General features: G+C 33.2%; 2 protein-coding genes and 2 long non-coding RNA genes across 6 annotated transcripts in view; 2 read left to right on the top strand and 2 right to left on the bottom strand.

The window, feature by feature from the left end:
* LOC135837181 (uncharacterized) overlaps nucleotides 1-23,235 on the top strand; it is a 94,943-nt gene that overhangs the window by 69,673 nt on the left and 2,035 nt on the right. The window lies entirely within an intron of this gene.
* Nucleotides 1,316-8,775, bottom strand: LOC135837172 (vesicular glutamate transporter 2.2-like). Its single transcript, XM_065352361.1, has 10 exons — nucleotides 8,415-8,775; nucleotides 8,043-8,232; nucleotides 4,253-4,483; nucleotides 3,446-3,620; nucleotides 3,218-3,348; nucleotides 3,009-3,129; nucleotides 2,413-2,546; nucleotides 2,184-2,326; nucleotides 1,947-2,067; nucleotides 1,316-1,852 (listed from the first exon to the last, which is right to left on the bottom strand). Exons 1-10 carry the CDS (start codon nucleotides 8,474-8,476, stop codon nucleotides 1,700-1,702), a joined length of 1,461 nt encoding a protein of 486 aa, XP_065208433.1. The 5' UTR covers nucleotides 8,477-8,775; the 3' UTR covers nucleotides 1,316-1,699.
* LOC135837179 (uncharacterized) lies at nucleotides 11,404-15,118 on the bottom strand. 2 transcript variants are annotated; one of them, XR_010557149.1, is made up of 4 exons: nucleotides 15,005-15,118; nucleotides 13,630-13,772; nucleotides 12,992-13,486; nucleotides 11,404-12,908 (listed from the first exon to the last, which is right to left on the bottom strand). It is a non-coding gene; the product is annotated as an uncharacterized LOC135837179 (long non-coding RNA). The 2 variants fall into 2 exon arrangements; XR_010557148.1 differs by lacking the exon at nucleotides 15,005-15,118 and adding an exon at nucleotides 14,781-14,897.
* On the top strand, nucleotides 15,321-22,405 carry LOC135837159 (sialin-like). 2 transcript variants are annotated; one of them, XM_065352340.1, is made up of 9 exons: nucleotides 15,321-15,510; nucleotides 15,604-15,834; nucleotides 15,920-16,094; nucleotides 19,799-19,935; nucleotides 20,045-20,165; nucleotides 20,296-20,453; nucleotides 20,528-20,670; nucleotides 20,765-20,885; nucleotides 21,029-22,405. In XM_065352340.1, the coding sequence occupies exons 1-9, from the start codon at nucleotides 15,340-15,342 to the stop codon at nucleotides 22,085-22,087; spliced, it is 2,316 nt and encodes a 771-aa protein (XP_065208412.1). In that variant the 5' UTR covers nucleotides 15,321-15,339; the 3' UTR covers nucleotides 22,088-22,405. The 2 variants fall into 2 exon arrangements, with proteins under 2 accessions (XP_065208412.1, XP_065208413.1); XM_065352341.1 differs by having other exon boundaries at nucleotides 15,322-15,510; nucleotides 20,296-20,429.

Here is a 23,235-nt window from a genome sequence, read left to right as displayed (position 1 = left end):
TTTAAAAATTAATTATCTAAAAACCATGGAATCATAAAGAGTAGGTGATAATTGGGGGGAGGGCTTCAATTCCTATAAATTTGTTAGATATTTTGTATTTTATTCATTGTAGAATATTTTGTCGGCGTATTGCCTTTTTCAATTATTCCAAAACTAACTTGAATATGAGAATAATTAATTTGGCCGTATAGTGGTGACCTTGGAATTTATGTAGTTTGAGTCTTAGAAATTTTCAAAATTGTGAAAATTCTACAAATTCCGGAATTTTTTGAGCAAAGAAATGAATGAACAAACTAATAATGAGTAATTTTAGTACCAAAAAAAAGTAAGACGAATTTTTGTCATTTTTACAAATTTTGAGACTCTAACCCCTCCCCTCCTCATCCCTTTGACCCCTCTTCACCTTCTTTTGGATCTTTTGGGCTCTATTCCTGAAACACGAATTATTTTCTGATGTTCATATCACACGAATTCTTACATTTTGGTGCCAAAAAAGTTACTAAAGATCAGAATTTGTGCAAAAGTCATGATTTTCATTTTTACTTTCAATTTGAGAATATTCTGTTCCTTCCCAACCACACTTCTGGGTTCGAAATTTTCATCATATTTTAGCTTTCGTATTCAAAAGTAATAGAGGGACTGGAGCATAATTTGAAATTGAATTCTTGAGCTGGAATTCTTAGAATATCGTTTTCGAAACGAATAAATATGGTATCTTTTTCTAAAATTTTCCAAAAAAAACAAATTTTAATATTTCTTACCAGCATAATTTTTTTTCAAATTTTAAAAGAGACATCAGTATTTTGAAATTTTGAAATTTTTTGAGGGGTGAGAATGAGAAGAGCTGAATGTGGCAAAAACAATTTCAAATTTTTTCGAAGTCTTAATTTTTTGCTGGCCACAGTAAAATCCAAAAAAAAATGAATAAATAAAAATAATCTTTCTTCCCCTCCATTGCTTGTCTTGTACCTATTAGTTTAAATGAGTAGCAAGAGTCGAAGAAGCAATATTGAATATTATGCTGAATGTTGACTTGAAAATAAAGTGAATTCATTCTGAAAAACGATGCAAATAAATGTACTTCAATTCCATTTTTCAATCACCTATTTAGTTTAGATACTTTTGATGATGTTTGATATTTACTCCATTTTTCGTTTTGAACTTTGCACTTTATTTTTTGATTTTTAGGTAACAATTTTTATTATTTCATATTCACCTTTATTTCTTCCTTTCAAAGTTGAAAATTATTTTTGAAGAAATTCTTTAAAATTGAAAAATCAAATAAGACGATTTCATGTGTCACTAAAAAAAAACATTTCCAACTTGAAAAAAATAGTTTAATTGCAAAGGGAAGTATCCACAGGTAATGTAAAAATTGATAAAACATTGCTCAGGTTGCACAAAAACATCGTACGAGTAATTTAAAATAATGATAAAAATTGTTCAAAATTTAACCCTCACTTTTCGATCTTCTCATTTAGAAAATCGTCAAACTGTTTCAAAATCATTGAACACGATTCAGAGGTCAAATTGATGTCTGAATTCAAAAATTTTCAACACACATACGAGTAAAAAAAAAACATTTTTCAATGATTATTGAAAACGTTTACAGCCTCTTGAGTCTTATGAGTATTACACGTAAGCTTATGTCACTTGAATCACATCAAAAACACTTGGGTAGGTACCTATACTTGGATTTTCAATTAATCTCATATAGAACACGTTCTTCTTTAGCCGGGGGCTTCGAAGCCCAAGGTTGAAGTTCACTAGAACCCCATAATACGAACACGATGGCACCGAAAACCGAAATAACAGCGGCCAAATAGAAGCAATTGTTCCATTCTTGCTCACTCTGAGAAATAAAATACACATAATTATTCTCACTGAAATGGTATTTGAAGTAGCTTAATTCATAATTCTTGAAGCTCTTGAGGGGAATAACTTACATGATGTTCGGTCATATAACCTGTAATGGTTTGAGCTGCAATGGCACTTAGTGAGAATGCACATGTAGACATACCAGCAACCACACTGACATGATCAGGAGCCAAATTGATAGGAAGAACTCTGCAAAGAGAAATATGGAATTGTGAGGACTCAAATTATGAGCTATTTTTTAAACAAAACTGCGAGAAAATGTCAAAATTATGTTCTTTAGCCTGTCAGGTGTCAGTGTAACTTACTGTATAATAATTGGCAGGAACGACATTGGAATTTGAATGAGTACGAAAAAGATTAAAGTTGCGTTGACATTAGAAGTCAGCCCAGAAACTACGAACATGACACTTGCAAAAAAGAACGCGATGCTCATTATTATTCTGTGTACCTGCAAATTTTTGAAGTATCTTTTAATTTCTCATCGCCTTCAATGTGAATAGGTATTTATAATTTAGAGTAAAAGAGCCATCTTACCCCAGTCACTGTGATATTGCTGTGATTTTTCCAATAATCCATTAATGCTCCGTTGATTGGAAATAATACTAAGAAAACTATGTTTGGAATCGACGATATGAGTCCAATTTCATCGGTATCTTTCTGAGTCAAATCTGCGAGTGCAAAATAATTTAATACGTACTCGGGTATTATTATTATGAATTTGAAAAAAATAAAATGAGCTTTTCACGTACATTTCATGAAAGTAGGTACCTACACATTAAAATATTTACTTATCTACTTATCTGAATCCATTACTCAAGTTTTAGTGAATTCTATTATAGAAATGCAAATTTATCGTAAATTTTTCTTCTTTATCATAGGTAAATAAGTAAACATTTAATGCATTAGAAAAACTAGGAAAGTCCAGTGACGTTATTTTTCTGATAAAAAATGCACAGTTCTTACTCATTACTACATAAACTGAAATGTTCTCTTGGTTGAAATTTAATAAGTATTTAGTATATAGTTCATAAAACCACAATTTTTTGGCACAAAAATTAATATTTCAAATGTTTTGCGTTGATCCCCTCCCCTCACCCATATTAACTGGTCACACGTCTTGCAAAACCTACCTTTAATGTACAAAGGTAAACACGCATTCAAAACTGATGCAACCCACATGAAAACGAACGTAACGATGCACAAAGACCAAACTGGACCCGAAGTGACAATACTCCAGAAAGGATGATTCACCTGTAAAAGTACAGATATTGAGGAGTTCATTCCCAATAAAACTTGATGATGGAATATAAATTTGGAAGATGAGGTAAATCTTACTTACTTTCATCTTCGTACTACGATCAGTTTCTTCTAATATGTAAGCGAGTTCTTTTTTCGAGATCCATTTATCATCAGATGGCTGATTTTTCACCAAAATCAAGCAGAGTATCGCCGAAAGTACAGATATAATTCCTAATTCGTAAAATTATAAAATTATCTATTAATTAAAATAACGATAGTTTCTTTGAAAATTTTGATTTAAAAAAAAAAATTGTATGATTAAATCTACCTGTGATGTAAAATGCCACTTGCCAACCCCATTTGTAAGCCAGGTATCCGCAAAATGGGTAAACTCCAGCTACACCTATGTTTGTCCCATTGAAACTGTACGATATCAGAGTAGATCTTTCTTTTTTAGGAAACCATCTTGAGAATATGTCGGAGGTGCTGACATAGAAAAACATCTGGTAATTTGCATTTGAAAGATAGATCAAGTTTATGTAACATGTGATAAAATTATCATCTACTTGTAATTACGTAGATTCCATTTAGTTATTTATTAGTTCATTCACTCACATTACTGATAACTTAAAGCCTCGACCTTTACATTTGCACCGATACAATAATAATAAAATACTCGTAAGTATAGTATAGTTTCGATGCTTTCGTAAGTCAAGGTAGTTTTATACTGTGTGTTCCATAATGTCTAGTGTCGAATAATTTGCCAATTATAATTCAGAAATCCCAAGCTCACACCGGGTAATTCAGTAATCCGAAGCTCACAAACGTAAATTGATTTGCAGACCATTGAATTTGAAGGGAAAAGATAATATTCGGTGTTGATTCTTTAAGGTTGCATGATTTCTAAAATATTAAAGATTGATTGAATCGCCCTCAATTTTGAACTTTGGCAAAATATCATCTTTTTTTCGTAGATAATTCAAAGTTCTATAAGTCAAATTTTATTCCTATTTAGTCGAAATTTCAAAATTTTAAGTTGTTTTTTTGTTAGAGATCTTTTGAAGTCAGTCAAGGAACACTCCCGTCAGCAGAAAATCCTTTACTTTTAGGTACTTTATTTATATTTATCAATTACCTCGAATATTCCAGTCAGAAAACGACAAGCCAAAAATAAAGAGAAATCAATTTGCAAAATAGCAGGATGCAGTATGGTCATAATACCAGCAATCAGCATACACCAAGCGCAAGTTACCGATCCTCCGAGTTTATTTATTGCAACATCGCCAAAAATTGAGAATAAGCCTCCGTAAGCCAGAATACTGATGATTAATCCAATTGTCGTCTGATCCCAGTTGAAATCTGGTGGCTGAAAATCAATGCACAATTCAAATTAAGATTGATATAATTAGAAAAGGAAGAGGGGATGGAGTACAAATATTGTTCAAAAAATTGAAAAATTCTGCATTGTACAGAATGGTCATGAAAATAATTTCTTGAGAACTGAATTTGGCTGAAAAATTCTATCATTTTTATTGAAAATTAGTTGGACTTGGAAAGGAAGAGGAGATGAGCACGATTGTTAAAATTATGGGTCTGAAGGGAAAGAAGTGATTGAGTACATAAAGTAGAAAATTTCCACCAATCGAATTAAATCGGCTCTCGATTTCTTTTCCATAGACAGGGTGTCTAACACTCCTATTTATCCTATATATCCTATAAAAGTCCTTTTATTTGCCTATGACACCTTTTTGTCCTTTTAGTGTCCTATTTTTCAACAATTTTATCCAAAAGTCCTATTTTTTCCAATATGACTTTTTCAAATTTTCAATTTTCCCCCCTTTCTTTCCGGAATTTCGAACTTGTAGAAAAGAGATGATTTGTCGACTTTTGTAGAACTTGAATCACACATTTTTGAGAGCTTCTGCCCTCGCTTCGCTCGGGCTATTTGCTTTTACTTTTCCCAATATGTAACTTATTGTTCAAATTCAAGAAATGTTCAAAGTTTGAATCAGAAAGATAAACTCCTCCTTCTTTACCAAATTACCGATTTCTTTTTACTTCTCAGCAAAACATGAATTTTTTGAAAACTTTTAGCTTAGCCTTGCTTCACTCAGGTTTGTTTGCTTTTCTTTTTCAAGTTTGAATTTTTCTTTTCTTTTTGTTGAATTGGGGTGTTGAATCATCATTTAAATTTTAAGATTTTGTAGCAAAATAATATAAGTAACTTATCACTCAAAAAACATCGTTTTTATACCTCTCAAAATACTGAATTTCTAAAGCTTTTGCCCTCGCTTCGCTCGGGCCCGTTAGCTTTTCTTTTCCAATTTTAAATTTTCAAAAAAAATCATAATTTAAATTTCAAAGTTTTGAAGCAAAACATTCGAAAAATTTGTGCTTTTTTCCAAATTTTCCATTAATTCTTTTACATTTTTTAAAAATTTGTTATTTTGAAACAAGTTTTTTAATCACCAAATTTCATTACATTGACAAGAACCTAAATACATCAAAAATTGTAATGATAAAATTACCTTTTCGACGTACGCTTGCTTGAAAATAATCTTGGGATGTTTGAAGACATTGGATAAGCGAAAAATTTGAATGTAAAGTTTTGCCTCGCCCACTGCATGCCTCCCCCTCTTGAAAAATACCAAGTGTTCAAAAACTGTCCTGTTGAAAGTTCCGCTAAAATTCCTGTCGCTAAAAACTTGAATATAAATTTTGACCCCCCCCCCCATACATTACAAAATTCCACAGTAATGCTGGAAAAATGACCTGCTGAAAGTCCTGCTAGAAGTCCTATAAAAGTCCTATTTTTTCATTTTGAAATTTTGTTAGACACCCTGATAGATTTCGGGTTCAAAAGGTCGACTACGATTGAAAAAAATTTCAAACTTGGGTGAGGGATGAGGGAAGGAGAAGGAGAAGGCGAAATGTACTTTTTAATATGATGTTAGAAACGCCGGCCAAAAATGCTAAAAGACCTTCCTCCCCCTCACATTCACTTTGGTTCTGACAGAAATGATCTAAAATCTATCGAAAAACGTTTCTAGGATCCCTTGACAAGATTTCATCGATTTTCCAAAAAATCCATTTTCAAAAATTTCAAAAAAAAAAAAGGAAACCAAAATCTGAAATTTCTGATTAAATATAAAATTCGAGCTTTAAAAATAATCAATTCACTAAAACTATGCCAAACTTTCAAAAATGACTTTATGGCATTTTGAGACCAATTTTTGAGAGCTTGGAAAATTTTTTGTCGAATTACCGAAATAATGTCAAACTTTTGATGGAGATTTCTTGAGCAATTTTTGTATCATTTTGGCTCAATTTTCGAGTATTTTTTTTTCAAATTTTTCACGTTGCAAATATTTTATTTTTCTATTTTTCTTAATTATTTGAAGAAATTTTAATAATATAGGTACTTATTTATCTCAATTTAAAGACAATTTTTGACTTTTTTCAAAGTTATTATGATTGTTCAACTCCTTTTTTTTGTTATCTTTTTCTCACTTTTGATGAGCTGGGAGCTACTTTAGTGTAGTACAAGTATTTTACTCAATTCCAAAAATTTTTGATTTTAATGACTTTTTAAAATTTTTCACACCAATTGAACGATTTGCATTCTCATCATTCTCATTTGTTCGTTTTTGAATCTATTTTTTAATAATTTTTATGGATTTCCAAGAGCATTTTTTTTTTGAGCAGGGTAATTTCATTTTATTCTGTTCAGAAAAGACTTTTTGTGAAATTTTTAGCTTAATTAATAAGTAAATTAATGTTTTTTTTGTTTTTGAAAAAAAAACTTCCCAACTCTCTTTCTTGAACGTTTGAGAACATGGCACATAAAAAACCCATTCAATTCAAAATTTCAAACTGTCCAGATTCATTTCTCGATTTTGGACAAATTTTCAAAGATGTCTGAATTGGATGAAAAAATATAATTGTAGCATAATTGAATTGAAAAGCTGGGATTTTGTTAATTTCAAGCATCAAATTATTCCCCCCCCCCTCCCAAAGAAATTGCTAGAACTATTCGGTTTTTGATTACACCACTACATACGCTAGTCTAACGAAAATTTTAGCCGATCAAGTTGATATCCAATAATTTAGGAAATAATATTTGAAATTTCTGGAGAAAATAGATGAGGCGTTGGAGGCTCCAGAACGTCTGGAATTCGTGGAAAATGAGATCGAATAGCTTTTCTACTCTGCCATGGCACATTTTTTTTCGAAGTTCAATTTTTATTCATTTTTGGGTCTTTCAGCGTTTTCAAAAATGCGCCAAAAATTGAGAAATGAATACGGGTAGCTAAAATGCTGAGTTTGGGTTTTTTGACATGCTCTATTCCAATATCCGAAAATTCTCCGAATTCGAGGTAAAGTCCAAAGGATTGGAGTCGAGTCTTCTTTTGCGGGAAGAAAGTTATTTTTTTAATCATTTGAGAAATTATTTCAAATAACTCAAGTTTGTTATACTTACGTACGTTTTTTAAGATTAATCCTCAGCAAAGGAACTTGCTTTTACAAATTTCGAATAAAACGAGAAAAAAAGTATTACTACTTTGAAAAAAAAATACTTAGATCAATTGATAAAAAACATAAGTGAAAGTTTTTTGTTGTGAAAAAAATCAGACGAAAAATGACGGAGTTGAAAAATGAAAATTGAAGCTGGTAATTTTGACTTATTTGTCCCTCCAGTAACATTTTTTCTCCTTAATTTCAGGATTGTAAAAAAGATGAGTGAAAAATTAGTATTATAGGGCACACAGATGATAATTTTTGTGTTGGTTTGTCTTCTTCTCCCCTCTCCTTCCATTCACTTTGTTTTTCTGTCTCGTCAACGCGACTGATAATTGAATATTTTTCAAGTTAGGTACTTAGTATTATCTAAATCGATTACAATGTATGTACCTACTGTTATTTACCTTCACGAATGTAGAATTTCCCTCTTTGTACGTTCTGTTGGATGTCATCTCGACTACAATAATGTTGATGTTATTTCTTAATACTTGGAAGTTCACGAAACATAAAAATAACACAGTCGCGACTAGGAATCTTTTCGAAAACCATAATGAAGGTGTCTCGTTAACGATTTGAGATGTGGTATCTCTATATCTGTTGATAGAAAAAAATCGCCAATTAAGAATATGATTAGGTGCCTACGTAAATTTCAAGTTCAGGTATCTATCATAAAAGTGAATTCTTTCACCACGTCTTATGGCAACACAAAATATGATTAGTTTTGTATTCTCAAAACGATACGTATTAGATAGTAAGCAATAAGTATAGGTACTTACATTTTCGCTCCCTTCTGATGGTCCGGTAAAAGATGCAAATCGACGACGTTTTTTTTCTCCATGCTTAATGCGGGTAATTACGTATATAATAAAGGCAATACTCTCGAAAAACGTTAATTCAAGTTCATCACGACGAGTCTACCTATCCGTATTCAACGTTCAAGTTGAACCAACTAAACACTTCAACTGGCAATGAAAAAACATTCGTGTGAAATCTCTTGATATGCTATACCTAAATCAAGGTAATTTGCGGTATAATTTCTAAAAGAATTTTGGAAAATAACTTCTTTATCAGAAGGTTTTTATTACACTATGGGTAAACACATCAGTGAGATAAGAAGACAGCGTAATTACAACGAAACGGATACCGCTTACCTATCTACTAATTAATTATCGTCATCGTTTCGTTAAAGTACGAGTATATGATTTGAATTTGCATCGTTGAGAAGGGGAATACCTTGTGTACACATAAAATCAGGAAGAAAGAAATGGTAGCGTAAAGTTTATTTGTGCGAATGCGATAAGTGATAGTATATCATTTTGAAACTCACGGACTCGATATTTTGTTGTTCGTCTAGTTTATTATGCTTTATGCAATAGTAGGTAACTAGGTATATTATTCACAGATTCGATGGAATAAGCCCAAGTGCTCCTGCGGCTATGATTTAAATGCGTTACTTCAATACCTAGTTTTGCCAAGATTGATATTCTAACTTGATTCAAACTAGTTGAATACGCCTATAAGAAATATTAAAATGTCGTAAAAACCGTTATTAAAAAAAATTCGCTGAATTGTGATTAGTAAGGCAGGTGTTTTGTGCTACGTAAGGTAGTTGTCATTGATTCGTGTTTGTTTATGTAAGTACGTAAGTATTTTTGAGAAATTTCGGGAAAACCCTATATTGCAGAAAATTGAATTTTCATGAAAAACAATTGCTCAAGTTTTCATTGTGTTTTGAAAAATGATGTCATTTTCAACAATAGGCTATTTTATACAAATGATGAATTTTTTTTTAAAAATGAAGTTTCATATTTTATGTTTTTTTACTTAGCTCTTGGAAACTGATGATGATGATGATGAAATACATTATTTCTGCTTTACCGCAATTATTCTTATGGGCCATTCCGCCTCAATTCGACTAACGTTTTTGAGTCATGTTCTTCGACTTCGCTTCATTTTTTTTTACAATGTCTACATAGATGTACCTTTTGATGCATTTCCGAAATATTCAAATTTCGAAATGGGATCTTTTGACCGGAGGGGAGCCCCCCTTCTCCAAATTTGGACAAAACTTTCCAAAAAAAATGTGGGGCATGTGATATATCGAATTGTATGTTTTTGGTGACGCCAAATACGAATATGACGTCAGATTTTTGATTAGACCTCATCCACGGGCGCCATGCACTTCTCCAATGGGGGTAAAAGTCAATAAAATGGTTTTATTTGTGTGACACATGAAATAGTATGTTTTCGAAATCGCTGAACACGAATACGTATAGCCTTAGTTTTTCAAATTAACCTCACCCATAGCCCCCAGAACCTCTCCAAATAGGTAATGATTTCCATGTATGGGGGTCCTATGAAAAATCTGACGTTATATTCGTGTTCAGCTTCACAAAAAACATACTATTCCATGTGTCGCACGAAAAAAACGCTTTTTTTATCGTTTACCTCATTTGCAGAGGTGCTGGGGGCCGTGGAGGGGGTCCAATCAAAAATCTGACGCGATATTTGTGTTCAGCGTCATCAAAAACATACAATTCGATATATCACATGCCCCAGTTTCTTTTCGAAAGTTTTGCCTGAATTTGGTGGAGGGGGTGCTCCCTCTCCCTCTCCATTAAAAGATCCCATCTCGAAAATTGAGTATTTCAAAAAAGCATCAAGAGGTTCATCTGTGGAACAAGGTGTCCAGGAGCCTGGAAAAACTGAAAAAGTCGAGGAATTTGTTCGATTTGGAAAAGTCAAGGAATTTTGGAAATTTACAGATTTTTACTCAAAAGTCAGGGAATTTTGTGAAAGGTTACTTCAAACAGATTTTTCCATTTCTCATAATGAAAAGATTCACCTTCACTTTGCTCACTCAGTTTTTTCGCTGGTCAGTTTTGTCATAAATTGCCAAATTCCCAGAAAGTCTTGTTTTTTGCAAAAATTGTCGAAGTCTTGCATTTTATCAACTTATGAGTTACCTACTCGTATGTCGAGTATCATTAATAAATTTCGCTCTTCGGCGCTAAAATGTTTCGCTTTTTAATAAAAATGGTTACGGAGATCTGCCTTTAACTGAAATTATTGGGAAAGTCACGTTGTCGGTCAAAAATCGCAAAGAAATTGTCAAGAATTTTCTTCTTTTTTTCTTTGCAAAAAAGATGCTAAGAATTGTGTTATTTTTTGCATCCGAAAACTCCCACTATTTTTCAATTTTTTTTTCTCAATAATAACTAGTTCTACGTAATATGTTGTTTTTTCGCCAGAAATTGATAAAAAAAAAAAACTTCTCTTTTGCTGAAATTGTAAGAAGTCTCGTATTTATTATTCATTGCCAGAAATCGCAAAAATTCTCAATTTTTGGTCAAAAATTACCATGGAAATTAAACAACTCTCTATGGAGTTCCATTTTTAGATTTTAATTAAAAATGAAAAGTTCTGGTTTTTAATATATTTCATGATATTCGAAAAAATTAAACACCCCTTCCCCCCACCTGATCGCATGTGCAATTCATTTTTCAAGAATCTGGAAAATTGGAAAAATTGGTCTGGAAAACTTGGAAAGTCGGGGAAAATCATTTCCCGAAATTAAAGGGCACCCTGTGTACATTTTTTCAGAATTTTAAACGGTAGCTCCCATCTTAAATTTAGGGCCAAATTTATAAACGATACTTAAGTATTACTAGATGCTCAGCTGAGTAATACTAAGCATTTTGCAATTCATAGTCATTTTCAGATTCCTAGGTAAGTAGTTAGTACTTCCTACGTAAGTAAATATCATTTTTCTCAATAAATCTTTATTCCTAAATTTACAAATTTGAACTCTTTAGAGTACCTATACCAAAATGAAAAGGAGATCGATGAGATCACACATAACCAGCACCTACTTTACCAATAATATAACTATATTGATATGTAAAACACGAATTCGATCCGTAAACAACACAATAATGTGAAACAATGAAATTAACTTTTCAATAAATCTTAAAACAACAAACTAAACTGTTTAAGGTAAGTATACCTAAATAAAAACAAAGAGATCAACAATAAAATGAACAAAATTAGAAATAATAAAATCTCACTTCTCAATAAAAGTCCGCAAACCGAAACTGTTTACGTAAGGTGCACCGGAGCAAGTCAGAATGATTTTTCGCAATTTCAACTTTGACCTGCTGTTACTCCCCTTCTAATGAACCAATATGGATCAAATTTATTATGTAGGTTCCCATAAGGGTTCTTAACCTATGGTGAAAATTTGAGCGCGATTGACACAGTAGCTTTCGCTCAGTGGAATAAAATATAAACTGTTCTGACTTCCCCCAATTAGGGGAAGTCAGAACAGGCTAAACTTTGCAGAGATGTAGATCACAAACGGAGCGTCCTAGAAAAATTGCATATCAACAAAATTGTAGAGAATTTAATTCTCTTTGAGATCACTCTCATCAGATTTTCACTAGGACGCACGGTTCGTCCGCTATATGCGAAAAATTAAGAAATGGAAAGTCTGTATTTTAGTACAAATTCAAAACAAGTGCAAAACAACAACAAAATACAATTGAACCAAAGACATCTCAAATGAAACTGAATCGCGAAAATTTTTATGCCAAGATGAAGTAGGGGTAGTACCCTCAAGTCACCTTTAGTAGCACTTCGCCAGATATAAACCTCTAGGCGCTAGAGCAAGTTTTCTAACTTACCCCGAATTCCAACTTCCCCCGGTGCACCTTAAGTATACCTAAATAAAAACAAAGAGATCAACAATAAAATGAATAAAATTAGAAATAATAAAATTTCACTTCTCAATAAAAATCCGCAAACTGAACTGTTTACAGTAAAACTAGTAAACGTATACCTAAATAAAAACAAAGAGATCAATGAAATTGAAATCATACATAACTAGCACCCAATTTTTAAAAAAACGAAACTTCTCAATCAATCTTATATCAATTACATACATAGAAAACAAATTTGATCCCTAAGTAATAGAATAGATACAATAAAATTATAAATACACACTACCACACTTGTCAATTCTAAATGAATCTTACATCAATAAATTAAAAAGAATTAAACTCTTTGAATACCTAAATCAAAGTAGCATTTGCGTAAATGAAAACAAGTAAAACAACTAACAAGAGAATTATTTCTCCTCTTTAGTTTTCAGCAGCCTTCCTCAACTGCAACTCCATCAACTCAAGTTCCAATTTGGCCTTCTTTATTTTATAACTCATCAGCTCTTTGTTGATGGCACGTCGTTCAATAATTTCTTCCACTAAAGACATTCACTGAAAAAATAATGTTACTTTAGTGCTAGGTATGCGCTAGATTACCTTTGAAAATAGAGTGCATGAATTGAATGTGAACTCACCTGCTGTTTGAGAACGTTTTTTAGAAGTTTTTTTTACAGGTGTGTAATCAGTTGACGTTGATGGAGCTGCAGTAGGAACTCTAGGTCTGGTAGACTGTGCAACAGATGCAGCTGATGTATTAATCGGATTGGTACTAGGAAGAGTGACTGTGGGCGTGGCTGCTGGTTCATCCACGATCGTTTCATTATTATAATCAAGTAATCATCATCATTTTCCTCTTGGTTGTTAAATAACACCAATCTATTATTTCAAACAAGAAAATCAGGTGCCGCATCATGTCTGGCCAACTGCAGGGTGTCCGAATCTGGTATTAGTGAATTTATTTCAGTGACTATGGAGATGTTGGCGGCATCGTCTAGTTCTGGTTCTAGAGGGAGGGTTTGGGTATGCGGTCCGCCTCCAGTACCCATCAGGAGTCGTTTTTCAGCGGCTAGTTTCTCTTTTCGCTTACTTTTTTCGTTATTGTATTTCTATTGGAGTTGTTGACGAGTGCGCTGAAAACACATAATGAATGAATATTGCTATACATAGAATGCGGAGACAACTAGACAAGCACAAGCATACAGAAATATACATTTCATTTTGAATGAAGTACCTAAGTAAGAATAAGCATCAATGCAAATAATATGATATTTACCTTTGTAATGTTGCAATTTGAGTTAAATTCGGTTGTAATTTTCTCCCAAGCTTGGTTTTTCACGACATTACTTTTCGAATCCGTTTTTACATTGTGGAGTATAGCACTGTACTTTTTCACCAAAGCCCACAGGATATCCAGCTCTGTGGGAGAAAACGATACTTTGGAGTTATTCATTCTATGTATTTCTTTTAAATTAAAACTTTTCTTCAAATAGTTTAAGACATTCAAGTTCAACTACAACTATATTTATTTTGGAGGGAAATTTTTAACGGAAAACCACAGCCAAAATTGTGTTTACAGCTGTGTGATCCTGCTATTTTCACAACATATACCTGAAAAAATATTTGGCAACACCGCCAACATCTCAAAACAGATTCTTTACTTAGTAAGGGACTATGAATTTCATTATTTCTGAGTATCTCAGCTAAGTTACTCAGCTAAGCATTAGTATCTAGTATTACTAATTGCTTACTTGAGAATTGTTTATAAATTCGGCCCTTAAACTTTCAATTTTTGAAAATTTCAAAATACATAGGTACTTGAAACGTTCAAAATGCAGTGCCCTTTCGAACTGTGAAATCAGTTTTGATCTAAGTATCATAGCCTTGAAGGAATGCGCTGCTGAAGTTGAGTATCTTCGAGACAATGTGAAAATAGTCGGTCCCTTCACCCGTCCCCTCAGGGAGCTGTGATCAAACTGATTGCGGGTTTCTTTCTTATTGGGTGGGTATAGACATTGTAAAAAAAATTGAGCAAAATCGAAAGACATGACTTTCAAAATTGCATTTTTTTTTGGTCGAATTGACATGGAAATGGTCCAGTTATAGGAGATTTACCCCTACCCACGTTGGGGAAATCTTCTGCAAAAACTCGAAAAATGTTTAGGTTTTCCTGTGGAATTCTCAAATCTTTGCTCATGAGATTAATAGATCCCCCCCCCCCCACAACCATGGGAAAATCGTCTGCAAGAACTATACGAAAATTTTCAGCTTTTTAGTGGAATTCTCAAGTTTGGTCTCTACCTGTACCTGCTATTCTAAAAAAATGAACTACAAATAGACTGAAATCATTTTATTTCTAAATAAATCTTTATTCATCGAGGCTTTAAAGTTTTCAGAAGATCCTGAATTTTGGACTCATCTACTTACTTTCGGGTTTTGGGAGAGGGAGGGTGAATAGGTAATCCAACAGTTTTCAGTCCCCTTTGCACAACGAAGTTCAATATTTTCAACCAGAACAAGCACAATTAAATGCTACAAAAACACTAGGTACCGTAAAAAATAAGTTTACATAGGTACATAGCTTCTTTACCCTACCACTAAACATGCTGAAAAAAAAATCAAATTACTTTCAGATAAACATCTACCCTTACCAAGCGGAAAAAATACATGAAAATATTCGAACGAGTAAACAATATTGAGCGATTTATCAGTTCCAAGTCGAATAACTGCGTACCTACCTATCGCAAAAAAACACAACACTAACCTACCAATGCGAATTTGTATATGTGCGTAGTGAATATTAGGTATACCGTTGTGCTCAAAAACAATGATTATGTAACCACATACAACGTGTGGAAATTTCACAAAAATCACTTACTCGTGATAAGTTTTTCTTTTTGAAATATGTACCCACTTACCTACCTAACCATTTGAAAAAATAAAATTACGCCATATGATTTAAATTGGTTAAAGGACACCAACGACGATGGATATACCTTCGAGTGCTTCGTTATGGTTATCGAAACGTTTTTTTGTAGCTTTCGTGTTATTTTTATGCTTCGTGAATTTTCAAGTGCTGCGAAATAACGTCAATATCACCGTCGTCGAAATGACATCGAATAAAACCATCACTCGAGGAAATCTCACCATAACGAGTGTAAGTCTCAAGTCTCAGTTTTAATGTTTCACATTCACTATCTCGACCAATGGAGTAGATTCAAATTCTCATTAAACCGTTTGTGATTTTTAGCCACCTGATTTCAATTGGGATTCGATTACAATAGGATTAGTACTGAGTATACTCGCTTACGGAGGTTTGCTTTCATTTTTTGGCGGATTTCTTGTCGACTGGTTAGGTGGTGCTGTCAATTGCTCGTTATGCTTATTTGTAGCAGGCACCATGACAATACTCCATCCGGCAGCTTTGTACCTGGATTTTCGCCTATTTTTGGCGTGTCGTTTCGTCACCGGAGTATTCGAGGTAACGGCAGTATTTGAGAATTTCGTAGTCGTACACTGTGCTCGTAAATTTGAGCCAGGGATCATTTTATACGCATGCGAATTAGTCATTTTTTTATGTAAGTACCGCCGATATATTTGCACGATGGTTTCCAAAAAATGAAAGATCTACGCTCATATCGTTCAGCTTCAACGGGACCAATGTTGGAGTAGCGGTTGTGTACCCATTTTGCGGATATTTGGCTAATACTTGGGGTTGGCAAGTCGTATTTTACGTTACAGGTAAACACTTCACATAATAGGTACTTATTCACAGTATTACAAATACATAGATGCCTACCTACGAGTATTACGAATGAGTTGATAAATCAACAGACTACGAACACGTGGATATAACCAACACAAATTCGGAGTAAGGTGCTGGAAGAAAAAAGCTCAAAATCTGAGTGGTGAACTCTTGAATTGGTATAAATATCGAAAAATTTTCAAAACAGAACATTCCACCTACTTTTGCAACCTTTTTAGTAGAGCAGAAGAGTGAGAAATTTTTCAGAAGAGAGTACTTTTGTAATAAATAACTTTACAAAACTTGGCTGAGTGAACAAAAAGGACACGAAGTCTAACGGTCATGAAAGTCAGAAAAAAGGTCATAAATTTTGCTGGGTGATCATGAAAGTCATGAAAAAGTTATGAATTTTGCTCGAAACACACTTGAAATTTTTTTTTGAAAACCCATAAAATAAAAAAAAAAAATTGTTCAAAAAATCAGAAAAATGAGAAAACTGAAATTCCTTACTTGCCTACAAATTGATAAAAAATTCCTCGCAGTATCAAGTTATTTCATTTTTTATTGTGATTGGGGGGGGGGGGGTATTTTCATGCGATAAAAATGTGAAAAATAGGTCATTTCAGTTTTGTTAAACACTCTAAAGGAGCATCAATGGATCTCTCTCTCGAAATTTTGAAAATCATAGTGTTTACATTTCACCGAAATGGCAAAATTTTGAATCAATTTTCCAAATGTGACTCCAAATTGAATTGTTCTTCGGATTTCATATTTTCTACAAGATACAGAATTTCAGAATAATTTCAAGAGTTGGCATTTTCTTCAAGTTGAAAAATATTTTCAGAATTTTGCATTGCCTCCAAACTACGAAATTTTATATCAAATTTTAGAATTCGTACTTATCACCTTCAAATTGTGAACTTTTGAACTAATTTTCTGATTTCACTTCTTCTACAAATTATAAAATTTCAGAGTACCTAACCTCAGAGTTTGCATTGTCACCAAAAGACAAAATTTCAAATTGTTTTTCAGAACTCACTTTGCTTCACATTCCTTCTAAATATGGAAATTTTGAATTATTTTCAGAATTAAGAGGTTCCATGGAAAAGGGGGGTTAGTTAATTTTTTTGGTTTTCTGAGTTTTACAGTTCTGAATAATATGTTTAAAATTACATATTTTATTTTTATGAATTCCACCATATTCAGTGATGTTGAAGGGTTCTTCCGTGAAAAAAACGAATTGGAAAACAAGAAAAATGCATTTATCCTTTTCTTGCCCTTCCCATTCATTATTCAGGTCTCATAAATGAGTATTTTGGCATAGTCCATACTTACATTAGGTTGAGCCAAAATGATGAAAACAAGTTTTGGGGGTTCCAATCCAATACTAAGGAAAAGTTGCCTCTCAGAGAGCATATTATTAAAATTTAAAAAAAGATCATTTCAATTGATTTATCTTCAGATTGCGCGTGGGCTATCAATTTTTCAAAAAATAACAAAAATCAAAATGTCAAAAATGATCTTCATCATAGAAAAATTGTTCAAATATTTTTAAAATGGGACAAAATATATAGGTACAAAAAAACCGTAAGATTGACATAAAAATTGTTCTAAATGAGCAAACATTGACTAAAAAGAACCTCAAAAACTCGTCTCCCAATTTCCTGCTACTGAAGTCAATCTTCTGGGTTTTTTGGGAGGAGGAGGGGGCAAATTTTGGGCATTTTTGTTTTGCATATGGCTGAAGTTCGGGTCAAAGGGTGTTATGTAGGTCAGAAATTATGAATTTCTTGAAGAAAAAAGGTCTTTGTATCAGAATTTTTCTGATACGTGAGGTACTTGAAACTAATAGCCATCGTTCGATGGTTTATTTCTAGACATTGCCAAAAAAACCAAAACAATCATCATTTCTCCTCAGCATGAAGTAGAAATAGAAATTAAAATTTCATTTTAAATATTTTTGGTCATTTTTACAATTTTTGAAAACGTTGATTTTTGTTGGTTTTTGAAAAATTGAAGGCTCTTGCACGATCAAAAGATATCAATTGATCGAAATGAGTTTTTAAATTTCAATATGCCCCTGGAGAGGCAACTTGTCTTTTATGGTTTATATTCAGACTTTAGCTATTCCAGGCTGTCTAACGGCCAAGAAAGTCATGTAAAAGTCATGAATTTTGGTAGGTTGTCATGAAAGTCATGAAAAAGACGTCATAAATTTTGCTCGAAACACACTTGAAAAATTTTTAGAAGGCCCATAAAATGAAAAAAAATAAAATTGTTCAAAAAATCAGGAAAATGAAAAAACTGAAATACCTAATTTTTGATTCTGTAAAAAATGGCAACCTTGTTGGACTTCCTCACAGTTTCAAATTGATTAATTTTTTTGTAGGGGAGAGGTATTTTTATGCGGCAAAATTTGAAAAATAAGTCACGAAAAAGTCATAACTTTTTGTCAGGGAGTTTTGTTAGACACCCTGTATTCAATACTGCGCCAATTTAATATGTATGTATATTTACACGATAGATACTTAGAACATCTCAACGACAATTGGGCAATTGAGTGGCGCGCAGTCAAATTATTATCCCCACCATTATTGTAAAAAAATTCACGACAGATATAATTATGTTAACGCGCCCACGTCTATTTTTTAAAATTTTTTTTATAAAATCTGTCAACACATCAATTTGTACCATTTTGACGATTAGTTGCAGATGATGAGGAGGTGTGGAGGATAGTGATTGAGGAATACAGTATCTATGCATCTTACAAGGAAACCTTGTGAAGTGTAGGGCCCCAAATTTGAACAGGATTGCAATTTTTGAAACAAGGAAACCTTGTGAAGTGTTGTGATGTTGGGCCTTCAATATGAATGAGATTAAAATTTTTGAAAATAGCATAATTTGAAACCCACATAGTTAATTGAAATTTTAGCTGCCAAAATTGATTTTTTGCAAATTCTTGATGATAGGTAATTAGGTAGGTATGTAATTCAAAAACTGACCATTTTCAGTGATAATAATGCATTTTTCTAGAAATGTGAGAGCTACTCAGTAAAAATTATGAAAATTATCTCTGAAACTAATACCAACTCTTCAAGAGTGTTCATCAATTATTCAGATTTAAAATTACGAGTAGATAGGTGGGTAGGTATATTATTTGGTCGTTGAAAATGTTATTCTGTAACTTACAGTGACGTAGCCAGGGGGGCGAAGGGGGCCATGCCCCCCCTTGCGAGCGAAAATTTGGAAGAAAACATGCAAAAATGGACGTTTTTTTGTTATTCAGACTCATTTTTTTCTAAAAATTTTCGCTCTCGCTTCGCTCGAGCAGTAATTTTGCCTTCATTTTCATAAAATCACCACACATCATGATATGTTTCCAGAAAATTACCCCTCATTTCGATTTTTCATACCTAAAAATCTGGTTTTGTCCCCTCCTTGAGAAAATCCTGGCTACGCCACTGGTAGCTTAGACTTGTTTTTTTGTCGGGAGGAGTTGTCGTGATTCACAATTAAAATAGTCGCACTGACAAATTATTTTGTCGTTGAAAACCTGTCGTTTTAAGGAATTGACTTGTCACTACCACAATTTTTATTGTCATTTGCTATTTGCTAGTGTCTTTCAAACAACATTTTCTGTCATGCAATTATATACCTACCTACGTATATCCCATATACTTACCCTTTTAACTTTCAACAGGTGGTATATCAATGCTCTCTGCAGTCATCTGTATAACTCTGATCAAGAATCGGCCATCACAAGATAGATGGATTTCCAAGAAAGAACTGGATTACATACTCGAAGAAACTGAAACTAGTTTAACAGAAATAACCGAAGTAACTACATAGCATGCTTTTACTTATTCCTTAATCTGACACATAGGTACTCGTATTTTAAAGATAGAATCATTATCTAAGACTCCATTTAAAATTTCCCAATTTGCAGATCAACCATCCGTACAAAAGTATCTTTACGTCAGGGCCAGTTTGGGCCATATGTATGGTTGTATTCGCATACATGTGGATAAACACAGTAGTAGGATCTTGTTTACCTTTGTATCTCAAAGGTGAGAAGTTTCCTCATCTTTGAATGTTGCTCACAATCCCCAATAACAACTGCAAACTTACAAAGTGCATTTTATCAATAGGTACCTAATAAAATAATGAAAATTTTGTATATTATGTTCCATGTTATAGACATGACTCAAAAAAGCACCGACGAAATAGGATTAATAACATCGATACCAAATATTGTTTTCATTATCACATTTCCAATTGCTGGAGTTTTAATGAGTTATTGGGACAATTGCTCCAAGCTGTCTGTCTCTCGGGTAAGACTGAGAACTACTTGCAATGTGTGTTACACTTCAACAAAAATTAATTAGTTTTAAGAATATTACATCTTTATTTAAAAGTCTTCTTTTTACAGATACATAAAATAATGATGACCTTTGCATGTGTTACTTCCACTATCTCTCTTGTAGTGATTACATTAATCACTGATTTTGCGGTATCTTTAATTTCAGTTATTGTGATACAGATTGTGACATCTTTTATGGCTTTGATCATAGAGTAAGTACTCATAGGATTGGTTACTATTATCTGAAATCTTTCTTCTAATGAAATCAACAATTCTGAGTTTCTTAAGCTTTCTCTAACTTCGCAGAATTGTTCCAGTCAGCTTGCATGCTGACAGTGGCAGCATTATTGTTGGAATGATATCTGTGTTTCTTTCAGTCGGTGCTATTGTTTCACAAAGTGCTACAAGTCTTATAGTCACAAATCATGTGAGTTTATATTTTGGTAAATAATTTTAATGAAACATAAAACCAAAACCAAATCTGAATTAATTTTGTTGACATGCCCACCAAAGTCCTCAATAAGCTTCCATAACAGAATTATTTGATTTTGAACTACTGAATTTTTCCAGACTATGCAAGAATGGAACGACTGCTTCCTTCTAGCCTCCAGTATCCTACTCCTTACAGCAGTAATTTTCGCCATTTACGGATCAAGTGAACCCCAAACTTGGACTCCAGCACCAGTCTCTAATGATAATCACAGACCATCTATAATAACTGTTCATTTCCAAAGCGACTCTGGCAGAACAGCGATCAGATCAATAGGACTCAACATACGCAGAGTATCAATCAACAATTCCGAAGTGCAGACCAGAATGCGCAGATTATCATTGAGAACTTCCGACATGCACGGCAGGTCACGTAAACACAGCCTGGAGCAGCATAAAGGTGAACGTAAGCTATCGTTGGGAAACTCATCGAGCAAATATGAGCGTAGATTGTCAGCCAGTTTGGTGGAATTCCACCATGAAGAATTTAACAAAAGAAATACAATCCATGAGGAGGAAGAAGACGAACAGCATCATCACCAACAGCAGGTCATACTGACGATTGAATACGTAAATACCGCTACCAGTGAAAATGTCAAAGTGAAGCCAATCCCAAAAAGTGAGAGCGAACCGTCCTTAGGCAAATTAGCAATTGGAGCAGAATGTCCACGTAAAGGAAGTTTTCCAGGGCCGCCATCGATCAAATACGAACAGTTTTTTGGTAAAGAATCAGCTCTGCCAATTAGCAACAAGAATTTATTGGAATGCCCTGGTGGAAATAAGCGTCGATTATCAGCTGGTATTTTGAAATTCCCCGATGATAAGGATTCATCGCGTAAATCATCCATCAAATCTGTACAGTTTTCTGATGATGAACACAGATCATCAATCGGCAATTCAGATTGCTCAAAAGACCAAAGTAGATCTTCAACCCCTGACAATAATAATTCATCGCGCAAATCATCCATTAAATCTGTACAGTTTTCTGATGATGAACACGGATCATCGATCAGTAGTTCAGGTAGCTCAAAAGATCAAAGAAGATCATCAATCAAGAGATCATCGATGAGGAATACACGACATTATGATGATGGAGAACGAAGCCCATCCACTAAAAGCGTACAATTTCAATATGAATAAGCTGAAATTGCAGATTTATATTACATAATTGAGGCGATCTCAGGGACAAAGAATACATTTTTCAAAAATTAATTTCATAAAAGCTTTCAACTTTCAAATAGTTACAGAGCATTCATGGTTTATAAAAAGCTGGTAAGCTTGAAAAATCAATTCGAGGCAGAAGAAGTACCCTGTACCACTGTCATGTCAAAATTGTAAAAAAGCAAAGTCGAGTCAAGAATGGAGTAAGGAGGGTAAAATGTGATTTTATAAGTACTCAGTTCATGTTTGCAAAAAGTGTAACAAAAATAATTCAAAATAAATTTATTAAGAATTTTACGATTTTTCACTCTCATTTTAATTACATAGGTACTTTTAGAAGTCACATTTTCAAAACTGTTCTCACAGCTTTGTTTTCGATTTTTTTTTTTTTTGGTAATTTTATAGGTGCCATGATTTTTAAACATTTTCTGTTAAAGTTAATGTATTTTTAGCAGTTCAGTGACATTTCAACGAATTATTCCTTATCTCAATGCACATTTTATTACATTTTTATTGGCATTTTTCTTTTAAAAAATTGAGTTTTTGAAATTCTGGAACCTCCAGCAGATTTTTGGAACTCGAAATTTCCACAAAATTTCATCAAAATGGAGTTGGAAAGCTGAAATTTATTCTGCACACTAATTTCAATGCGCTACGAAGTACTGCAGGTAAATTTCAAGTTGTTTTGGAGCCTCCAGCGATTTTTTGAAAATTACTGGAGCCTCCAGTAGATTTTTGAAACTTTAAATTTCCACAAAATTTCATCAAACGGTGATAGAAAGTCGAAATTCATTCTGCAAACTAATTTCAATACGCTACGAAGTCGACTGCTGGTGGATTTCAAGTCGTTTTGGAGCCTCCAGCGACTTTTAATTTCCAAAAATTAGCTGGAAGCTTCAATACCATTTGAAGCCACCATCTAATCGACTTCATATCGTATTGAAATTAGTTTGCGAAGTAAATTTCAGCTTGCCAACTCTATTTGGTAAAATGTTGCGGGAATTTCAAGTTTCAAAAATCTACTAGAGGCTACAGTAATTTTCAAAAAGTCGCTGGAGATTCCAAAATGACTTGAAATTCACCAGCAGTCGACTTCGTAGCGTATTGAAATTAGTTTGCAGAATGAA

The sequence above is a fragment of the Planococcus citri genome, chromosome 2 (genome assembly GCF_950023065.1).
Source record: "Planococcus citri chromosome 2, ihPlaCitr1.1, whole genome shotgun sequence".
Lineage (NCBI taxonomy): Eukaryota > Metazoa > Arthropoda > Insecta > Hemiptera > Pseudococcidae > Planococcus > Planococcus citri.
The sequence above is the reverse complement of the archived record's forward strand: the minus strand, read 5'-3'. Positions and strand labels throughout refer to the sequence as shown.

Bases quoted from the DNA above. Each gene is read 5' to 3' on its own strand.
- LOC135837172 (XM_065352361.1), bottom strand. From the start codon at position 8,476: ATGGAGAAAAAAAACGTCGTCGATTTGCATCTTTTACCGGACCATCAG. The intron at 8,233-8,414 runs GTAAGTACCTAT...TTCTATCAACAG, and splicing joins CATCAGAAGGGAGCGAAAAT to ATATAGAGATACCACATCTC. The intron at 3,349-3,445 runs GTAGATTTAATC...TTTACGAATTAG, and splicing joins AGTGGCATTTTACATCACAG to GAATTATATCTGTACTTTCG.
- LOC135837159 (XM_065352340.1), top strand. From the start codon at position 15,340: ATGGATATACCTTCGAGTGCTTCGTTATGGTTATCGAAACGTTTTTTT. The intron at 15,511-15,603 runs GTAAGTCTCAAG...TGTGATTTTTAG, and splicing joins GAAATCTCACCATAACGAGT to CCACCTGATTTCAATTGGGA. The intron at 16,095-19,798 runs GTAAACACTTCA...AACTTTCAACAG, and splicing joins AGTCGTATTTTACGTTACAG to GTGGTATATCAATGCTCTCT.